Consider the following 10,229-nt stretch of genomic DNA (forward strand, 5'->3'; position numbering starts at 1 on the left):
TCCCTGCTCTGAGGCGGGAATTCAGCCCCACACGGCACATGTGAAGAGCATGTTGTTCTATTTCAGTGGATGTGGGACTAACAGACCTGTGGGTGACAGTGGAAGTCAATAGTCATGCCTTGCGCGATTACAGATTAACAGACCATAACAATGTTGCTCACCAGGAGCCAGTCCTGTATTTACTGTAATGATTTGATAGTTTTTCTCCCATCTCCACATAACCGTAATTGTGATAATAGTTGACCAAGCAGCCCCTTGGGCCAGACTTGCTGTCACACTAAAAGGGTCATTAAGATCATTAGACACCAACTACATTTATAATAATTTACTTGTTTAGTAGGCGCTTGTCACTGCTGACAGTTGGGTTACTAATGCCAGCTAACAGTTGGGCTACTGATGATCTAAGGACAGCGGTGGTTACTGATATCTCAACCTCAAAGCCATATGCTGCTCATGTGACATGCTACACACGACAGCTACACACACGCTACACACATGCTGCACACACTACACACGTCAGCTACACACACACAAGCTACACTCAAGCTACACACATGCTGCACACACTACACACATACTACACACACACACCAGCTACAAAAAATATGATCACATTAAATAGGCCCCCCAGTCTGTTAAAGACGCTCTCATGACTGAAGACACCAGCTCTCTTCTGACTATTTTAACCAGCGCTCAGGGCCCCTGCATGACCACATGATCCTGCGGGTCTTCTGAGATTACACGGCTGGAAGACCCTTTTCTTCCAGATTGATTTTACAGTTTCATCAAATAATTTGATTGTTTAAGACTTTGTCAATTGTTAATTAATTGTTCATTAGCAAGGTGTGCAGACACCTTTACCCATAAGTCCCAGCACCTGCAGTGTTGTGGCGTGTGGCTCACACATTCTTAGAGGCACTTTATTTTCCTTGTTATTTCTTTTATTTTAAGTGTTTTGGTGAATCCCCCTGTATGGTATACCTGCAGCAGTCACACATCCTGCTCAGGACTCGGGGCCCTTCTCCCTCGGGGTCTGCCATGGCCATCCAGGGCCTCGAGGCCCTTCTCCCTCGGGGTCTGCCACGGCCATCCAGGGACTCGAGGCCCTTCTCCCTCGGGGTCTGCCACGGCCATCCAGGGACTCGAGGCCCTTCTCCCTCGGGGTCTGCCACGGCCATCCAGGGACTCGAGGCCCTTCTCCCTCGGGGTCTGCCACGGCCATCCAGGGCCTCGAGGCCCTTCTCCCTCGGGGTCTGCCACGGCCATCCAGGGCCTCGAGGCCCTTCTCCCTCGGGGTCTGCCACGGCCATCCAGGGCCTCGAGGCCCTTCTCCCTCGGGGTCTGCCATGGCCATCCAGGGCCTCGAGGCCCTTCTCCCTCGGGGTCTGCCATGGCCATCCAGGGCCTCGAGGCCCTTCTCCCTCGGGGTCTGCCACGGCCATCCAGGGACAACTCTCCCGTGCACTACAGACATAGAGATGTGTAACCGATGTTACGTCATGCACAAGTACTGTGTCATTAATTTTTGCGTACCACTCGGATGAAAGAGATCCAGACAGTTTAGTGTGCAATTAGAGTAAGTAGTAAGAGCTCCGTTCCCCACAGAGAAGAGACGCATTCCTGCGCTGCAGGGCGCTGGTCCCTCAGCCTACCCCCCCCCCGCCGGCCTCCTCTCTAATCACCAGCAACAATATTGACACAGAAACAGAGACTGTGTTCAGCTGCGTGGTTATTTCTGTCACTGTTCCTCATAACTTTACAAGACGAACGACGCAGAGCTGGGTGATCGATCGCCTGATTCCCGTCTCCGAGCATTCGTACTGACACACACACGGCGGTACTTATGACTTGTGTTTTCTGGGCAGATCTTCTCGTCACCCCCGACGTGTCGCCTCGGAAACCCTGTGCCCCCTCTTCGCTTCTTGTCACCATGACAACCAGACCAAACAGCAACCACGGCCCGGACGCCAAGGCTCAGTCCTCGCCTCTGTTGTCCCCGACGACCTGCCAGCGCCTGGTCACCAAGGACGGACGGTGTAACCTGCGCCCCCCCGCGCCCCTTCCTGGGCCCTGGGCCGGGGCCTCTGCCTGCCTGCTGGCCCTGCAGGACCTGTGGGGCTCCCTGCTCAGCCTGCGCTGGCGATGGGTCCTCCTGGCCTTCTGTACCTCCTTCCTGGCCCACTGGCTGCTGTTTGCCTGCTTGTGGTACCTGCTGGCTCACCTGAACGGAGACCTGGAGGTGGAGGACCATGACGCTCCGCCCGAGGGCCATGTGGTGTGTGTCAAACACATCACCTCCTTCACAGCAGCCTTCTCCTTCTCGCTGGAGACACAGTTAACCATCGGCTACGGGACCATGTTTCCCAGTGGAGACTGTCCCAGCGCCATCGTGCTGCTGGCCGTGCAGATGCTGCTGGGACTCATGCTGGAGGCTTTCATCACAGGTGGGGAACAGGAGGGTCCAGCCTCCAACCCTATAGAGATTTTCACTGTAGGAAATGGGAAAGGGTTCATTTTTAAAGAGTAATGTAATATTCAAACATTGGTAAATTGTCAAATATTTTATATTAATTTAATGTTAAATGCTTATCAGAAAGATACATATGAGTGAGTTATTGTTAATTATGACACTGAATCCAAAGCTTAAAATTATGATCTAGAATCATAGGCGAAGAAAGAAACATGTGCTTGTAGCCTGTAGACATCCTGTCATTCACTTATCTTCCTCCTCTCCACCCTCCTCCTCCCACCCTTCTCCACCATCTCCTACCTCCAGGCGCCTTTGTAGCAAAGATCGCCCGCCCCCAGAAGCGGGCAGGTGCTATTCAGTTCAGCCCTCAGGCTGTGGTGGGCCAGCACCTGGGCCAGCCTTGCCTCATGTTCCGCGCCGCCAACCTGCTGCGACGCCCCCTGGTGCAGGTGAAGGTGAGTGCCGTGCTGTACGAGGAGCGCGACGGCCAGGCCCTGCACCAGACAGCGCTAGACTTCCAGCTGGACCATCTGGGCTCGCAGCCCTGCCCCTTCTTCATCTTCCCCCTCACCTTCTACCACCTCCTGGAGCGTCCCAGTCCACTATACCCCGCCCTGCGCGAGGGCCGCGCTGGACACTTCGAGCTGGTGGTCTTCCTCTCTGCGTCCCAGGAGGGCACCGGGGACACCTGCCAGAAGAGGACGTCGTACTTGCGGCAGGAGATCCAGCTGGAGCGCTGCTTTGTGCCGGCCGCAGGGCTGGACGGCCTGGGCAGGTACAAGTTAAGCACTCAGCACTTTGACACCACCCACTCCAAAGAGCCCCTGGATAAGGAGTGTGTGGTGCAGATCAATGGGGATGGTAATGACAGGATGGAGTAGAGGGGGGGGAATAGAGATGGGGTAGAGGTAGGAAGGTTAGGATGTGGAGTGAGGAGGGGGGGTTGGAGGGGTGAGGAGGTGAGGTTGTGGGGGGTTAGTGGAGGTGGGGTGGAGGTGGGGTGGGGGGTAATGGAGGTGGGGGATAGTGGAGGTGGGGTGGAGGTGGGGTGGGGGGTAATGGAGGTGGGGGATAGTGGAGGTGGGGTGGAGGTGGGGTGGGGGGTAATGGAGGTGGGGGATAGTGGAGGTGGGGTGGGGAGTGGTGGAGGTGGGGTGGAGGTGGGGGGGGGATGGGGTGGGGGGTAGTGGAGGTGGGGTGGGGAGTGGGGGAGGTGGGGTGGAGGTGGGGTGGGGGGTAGTGGAGGTGGGGTGGAGGTGGGGTGGGGGGTAGTGGAGGTGGGGGATAGTGGAGGTGGGGGGTAGTGGAGGTGGGGTGGGGGGTAGTGGAGGTGGGGTGGGGGGTAGTGGAGGTGGGGGATAGTGGAGGTGGGGGGTAGTGGAGGTGGGGTGGGGGGTAGTGGAGGTGGGGGATAGTGGAGGTGGGGGGTAGTGGAGGTGGGGTGGGGGGTAGTGGAGGTGGGGGATAGTGGAGGTGGGGGGTAGTGGAGGTGGGGTGGGGGGTAGTGGAGGTGGGGGATAGTGGAGGTGGGGTGGAGGGGGTGGAAGTGGGGGTAGTGGAAGTGGAGGGCGGCATTATGAGCAACTCACCATGACAACAACACAAACCAACATGGGGAGCCAGCTTGACTAAATCCACATCCACACAGTAGGGCATTTACCCTGGAGCATTTACCCTGGAGCATTTACCCTGGGGCCTAAGGGACCAGCCCTCCTCTGATCACCACTGGGACTCATCTCTACCTGAGATGGATTCAGAGGGTGAGGCCTCCTTCCACCAGCGCAGTGCTGCTAAGTCCTTTAGACCAGCTGCACTAGGACGTGGTGTCTCCTGTCACCCTGATTCAGACATTTGCTGCACATGCTAGATAGTCAACACTGCAGAAGGAGAACAATCACAAATACCACTTCATCTCTGTTGATTAATTGATTGATTAATTGATTGATTTATAAATGATTGATTGAATAGAACATTGCCATGATAGTGAGTTAGGTGGGGTTTTTTGTATTTAATTTTTTGTAAGTAATCTAAAATCAGTTTTTATATCCACAAATGATTAGTTTAAGATCACTTGACCGTTTAAATGAGTGAGACACTACCATGAGGAGAGGTCCCTGTAGTGTTGATTATAAAGCTGAGATAGAAGAATGTGATAACACATGTTTTATAGTCATCGTTTGGTATATGTATACTGAATCACTGTTGGATTCAAATGGATTCTAAAAACTGAAAGGGTAAAAACATATGAAAGTTTAAAAATGAGAGACTGAGGAAATAACTTGTTGTCGGATGTGAGATTTTAGGAAGCGAAATCTTGTTGTATCATAATATTACAATGGATTGTACAGTGTACATTATAAGTAATAAAGGATATTTTCTAAACATGTTCTAAGAGACGGACATGTTTTTTCTGCTTCAAAAGTTGTTTCTGTTATACCACACTGCCCCCTGTCGTTCAGCAGAGGAACTGATGCTGAGACAGTGGAGGGTCCTGGCTTTACCGAGTGTGGCAGCCAAGGAAATTCTTAATTTCAGTAAACCAGAGAGGGTACAACTGGGCGAAAAAAGGGCACTCCTGTGTAAAAATTGTCATAAACTATATTGTGACTTAATATTCCCCTTCTACTGATATTGTAAAGCATTTACTAGTACTCACATTGCATTTCATTAATAAAGAAACCCCTTTGAAACAAGCTGGTTCAAACAAAGTAGCCACTTAGGGCGTCTGGCAGTATCTTAGCTGGGATTGTGATTCAAACAGTACCATCTGATAACTGAGAATATGCCCCCAAAAACTTAAATAAGCTTACATTTATTTTGGTAAAACTGGCTGGAAACTTTGCTGGAAATACAGGCATTTCAATTGAGCTGTTGTCTAAGAAGCAATAGTTCGTTCATACCTCAACTAGGTAGCCAAAAGGAAACTTGAAGTGCTGCTCACTATATGGGTTGTCTATAGCCATGTTTCTGAACTGGTGGGTCAAGACCCGGACGTATTCTTCGGCTCCCTCAAAAAGTCTAACTTTTATTTTGATAAGTTACTGAACTTCCGATGGTGCGCTTTAATTTTGAATAGTGCGTAGGTTCACACAGTGCCGCCCGCATTCTAGGAAATGATTGAAATATATGAAATTATTTATGAAATTATCAGGGCTCTCAAGTCGCGATACCTTGTATTCTGTGGCGGTTCTAGACAACATTTACTGGGGGGGCCAAGGTGGGGCCAAGGTGGGGCCAAGGTGGGGCCAAGGTGGGGCCAAGGTGGGGCCGAGGTGGGGCCAAGGTGGGGCCAAGGTGGGGCCAGTGTTTAATCAGAGGAGCACATTAAAAAACGGACACAAATTATATTTAAATATTAAACACTAAAATGTTGCTTTACATTAAAATCATAGAAACTTTCATTTTGTACATAAAGAGTTTCAATTGAAACAATAAGGTAGGGCCATCAAAAATTTGACATACAGTAGGCCATTGCTGCAAAAGGTGGGCATGAACCCCTGAAAATAAATAAATAATAATATATAAAAATAATAATATATATATATATATATATATATATATATATATATTATTCAACCTGCTCAGGAGGGCCAAAGGGGGGGGGGGGGGGGGGTCAGCGATATTTTTACAGGGGCACTGGCCGCTATACGCCCCAGTATAGAACCGCCACTACCCATAACCCAATTTAATCATTTCTCACGCTAAGAAGTAAGAGATAACTTGTCCTGCTTTATACAATTAATGGACGAGGCGCAGGCATACTGAGATTTACATTTACACGTATTAATTTGGCAGATGATAGTTGTCTTGAGTTATACAGCGTTAAATGCCAATCAGAAAACATCCTGAGGTTAGACCAGTTGACAACCACTGATCTATAGTATCCACTCCAATCGTTGGTAGACCCGGTGCTTTGGACAACTTGCTGCTCAATCAAAGGTACTGTAAACGAGACGGTACAATTTCTGGGGAATGATTGCATTGGTTGCTGTAGGTATAGGTAACAACGCTAGTGCTAAATAACTACCTGGTCGGCTCCATGACGCCGGGTAAGCAGGAATCGTGAGACTGCTCACCAAAAAAAACAAAGGGAACCCATTTGTATGTAGTTGTGCTGGTTTACATGCACTAACTTACATATAGGCCTACATGAGAATATGATTAACGTTTGCAGTGTTTGCACTAGTGCTGACGTTGTGACGTTAGGCTAGCACTGAGTGCCCTTTGGCCACACGAGGCAGTTTTTGCCACAAAAACTTAACGGAATGTTCGCGCGAATACAAGCAACTCAATCGGGACCAAGACGAACATTTTGATACCGACGTTGTCTATGTAGTGCAAATATTCAAGTTTTTTTAGGGGTGGGAAAATAGTAATAAATAATAAATATATATGAGAGAGAGTAATGGTTGTGATCGCCGAAGGGATGAGCACACCCAATAATACAACACCCTCCGTGACCTATGGGCTTTACAAAAAAAAAGGACAGCTTACAATTTCTGATTTGGAATCTCGAGCGGTCTCCTTGGGAACATTCAAGTTGTTACCTTAACGTCATGTTGAGCTGCCAATCTTGCATACACAGCGTGTATTTAACAAGAACACAAGTCATCAAATTAAATCAATTAATGTAATTAATCATCAAAACATTTCACTCCTCATGAATTATTGAGTATGACGACAATACCTTAAAATCTAATTTCTCAAGATATCGTATTGGCTCGTTGGTCTAGGGGTATGATTCTCGCTTAGGGTGCGAGAGGTCCCGGGTTCAAATCCCGGACGAGCCCCACTTTTACAATTTTATATTGATGTACTGCGGTGACAGTATCAATTTTGTAAACATCTTGTTAAATATCACTTTACCACGTTAAAACGATACAATTACTAAATAATAGCCTATGCAGGTAAAGCAACCACACAGAATGATGATGTTGATGGGAAAGCAGAAGTCAATGTGTCTACATAGTTTGTCATCCTTGAGGGTATAGGTAGGCTGGCATACAATTAAAACATGTGTGAATACGTCTGTGACATTGCTTGTAAAAAGGGCTATAACAACAAAGGATGATTTGATTGTTTATATTCAGTCAAAACCATTGACCCCGACGTGATTTGAACACGCAACCTTCTGATCTGGAGTCAGACGCGCTACCGTTGCGCCACGAGGTCTGCTCATAAATAGACGAAAAAAGACTAAATGAATGGAATGTATAAACTTTCTTCTTTAAAGTTTAAGATGGTGTATAGGCAGTTGTTGAGAAGCACTTTTTGTCATATTTGCCTAGCTAAAACTCACATCTTAAGCAAACCAATACATCTAAAGGTTTGACGGTAATACGAAACCAATCCGACATCTGTGGGTGTCGCAGGATTGTAATAAATGCGACAAATCATCAACACTGTTCCGAGACTAATGATTGGACGGGCTACCTGTCTGTCAACCTACTGTACCTACCTGCGTGCAGTCCGTAGTTTCTGTAGTTAGTTAGTTACCATAGTTATTGTAGTTAGTTTGTTACTATAGTTTTCAACCGGGCTAGGCAGAAGTATTCTAAACAACCAAGAAAGAGATCAGGCAATGAATCAAGTTCCAGATTTTACCTTTAAAAGACAAAAGTAAAAAGTACTAACGTGAATGTTCCAAGCTAACGTTATAACCAGTAACGGACGACGCGCAGGTAACCGGGTGAAGCAACATTGAAGCGCAAACAGCCGTGTAAACTCGCCTTCGGTGAGCGTGAAGCTCGCGAAGGGTCGCCCCGGGGGGGGGGGGGTTGCTACCAAATCTCACGCCAAGGTTTTGGGAAAAGTTGCCAGCCCTACTCAATCGGTCTACAGGAGACGAGGCAAACATTTTGATATCTGTAGAATACTGATCCGTCATGTCGGCTCGTTGGTCTAGGGGTATGATTCTCGCTTTGGGTGCGAGAGGTCCCGGGTTCAAATCCCGGACGAGCCCGCCCTTTTTAATCTTGTGATGAAGTTTAAGCTTAAGGTATAGCGTTGTTACTGAGTGGTTTATATTATAAACTTGTATGTATGATTTATTTGTAAATGCTGCGGTACGGTAACCTATCAATAGGTTTGAGTTGCATCAAACTGAGGTAAAATGTTACTGATTCAGCATAAAATATTGGCCAGTACGGGGATCGAACCCGCGACCTTGGCGTTATTAGCACCACGCTCTAACCAACTGAGCTAACCGGCCATTTTGCTATGGTGCTAAACTGTGCGTTTTTTTACGTAAAAACTGTCGTTTTAACCCCAGTGTTGTCTTAACATTCTGTACACTCCCCTTGTCCTAAGGGTAAAAAATGACCCACCTTCACCAAAACCCTAAAATAAAGCAGCTTTATTGAATTTTAAACTCCTAATCTATTTTGCATGAAGAAACAACCTATACTTCTTCATAACATTTGTGAATATGCAGGTTTTACCTCTTCAAATTACAGAAAGACTACATTTAATCAGTGGACAACTATTCGTTTTTATTACAGCAGACCTGTCATAACTGTTTTCTTTACTAAAGTAGAGGTGTATTATTGCTTCATGCTCCGGGTTGTATTATTCCCCATGTTCTTCTTCAGATACCTCCTCTTCTAAATCATTGTACTCTTGTTCCTTCTGGACATCTGAAAATATCAGATCTACAACCTGTAGATCTGAGAGCTGAGACCCTAACCCTGTTGGGCACTGAAATGTAAGTCATGGCTTCAGCAAAGAATACTGGGGGAACTGTCATTTGCAGGACCTTTGTAGCCTCTGACTGCATTCCCCATCAGGAAACAATGCTTTGAAGACATTTGTATTTAGTCTGAAATTTGGTTTAGTTTGTCTGAAATTGTTTTTTCGTCTGTGAGCTTGAGTCATGTAGGGAGGGGAGATGCTGCACCTGCACACGGAAGTTTTAGCTTTGTCTGAGTTCAATCAGTAGCACAAATAATGTAATTATCTTATTGTATGTGTGTGAGTGTATGTGTGTGTATGTGTATGTGTGTCAATTTTCTTTTTTTTGTGGTGTGTATAATGGTTTTATAACTGCCGGGTCAAAAATGACCCCTAAGACAATCTTTGTACCCTAGTGGTGTACAGCTTTCATGGAAATGTGAACAAAGACAATGTTTCACTTCTTCTAATGTTGGGGTCAATAGGGAAACGTCATTAATTATATAACATTTAGGGGGTTTTCTATGCTGATAAACATAGTGACGGGTCATTTTTGACCCCCAAGACAACACAAGGGTTAAACATAACGTGTTGATTTTATTTGACTGATATTTTACATTACACACACATCTACTACAATTTACTTCATGTTTAAGCACGGTTCTCCTCCACAATCATAAAAAAAATGCATCAGTTACTACCCTCTGCGGGTACACTCTACTACACTGCAGCGGAGCAGTGTATCGGACACGTAGCTGAAGAGAAGGCGTACCTCGTCTGGAGACAGGCTTGGTGCACAGGACAGAGATCAATAACATTAACAGTAACACTGACCTTTCCACAAATCTAATGTTATTTCCTTCAGCCCTTTCTGACAAGCAATGTCATAGACAGCTTCACAGATGCCCACAGCCTGTAACTGACCTAAACCTTCAAAAATGAAGAAAAAAACTCCCCAAACCAGCTCACCTGTCCTGTAAGAGTACTGCCCACGCATGGTCCTTCTGGGCCTGTCTCTGGTCATGCTGGGCCTGTCTCTGGTCATGCTGGGCCTGTCTGTGGCGCTCCAGTCGCTCCAGCAGGAGACTCC

The 10,229-nt window shown here is 47.2% G+C and overlaps 1 protein-coding gene and 4 non-coding genes across 5 annotated transcripts; 3 read left to right on the forward strand and 2 right to left on the reverse strand.

Annotated features, from left to right (window-relative positions):
* The first annotated feature begins 1,734 nt into the window (after positions 1-1,734).
* Positions 1,735-3,416, forward strand: kcnj13 (potassium inwardly rectifying channel subfamily J member 13). The gene is made up of 2 exons (XM_047035965.1): positions 1,735-2,444; positions 2,777-3,416. The coding sequence occupies exons 1-2, from the start codon at positions 1,844-1,846 to the stop codon at positions 3,349-3,351; spliced, it is 1,176 nt and encodes a 391-aa protein (XP_046891921.1). The 5' UTR covers positions 1,735-1,843; the 3' UTR covers positions 3,352-3,416.
* A 3,772-nt stretch (positions 3,417-7,188) lies between these two features.
* Positions 7,189-7,260, forward strand: trnap-agg. The gene has a single exon. It is a non-coding gene; the product is annotated as a tRNA-Pro (tRNA).
* Positions 7,261-7,570: 310 nt separating this feature from the next.
* On the reverse strand, positions 7,571-7,642 carry trnaw-cca. Its single transcript has one exon. It is a non-coding gene; the product is annotated as a tRNA-Trp (tRNA).
* A 718-nt stretch (positions 7,643-8,360) lies between these two features.
* Positions 8,361-8,432, forward strand: trnap-ugg. The gene has a single exon. It is a non-coding gene; the product is annotated as a tRNA-Pro (tRNA).
* Positions 8,433-8,607: 175 nt separating this feature from the next.
* On the reverse strand, positions 8,608-8,681 carry trnai-aau. Its single transcript has one exon. It is a non-coding gene; the product is annotated as a tRNA-Ile (tRNA).
* Positions 8,682-10,229: the final 1,548 nt, after the last annotated feature.

This window comes from Hypomesus transpacificus, chromosome 15 (genome assembly GCF_021917145.1).
Source record: "Hypomesus transpacificus isolate Combined female chromosome 15, fHypTra1, whole genome shotgun sequence".
In the NCBI taxonomy this organism is placed as follows: Eukaryota; Metazoa; Chordata; class Actinopteri; order Osmeriformes; family Osmeridae; genus Hypomesus; species Hypomesus transpacificus.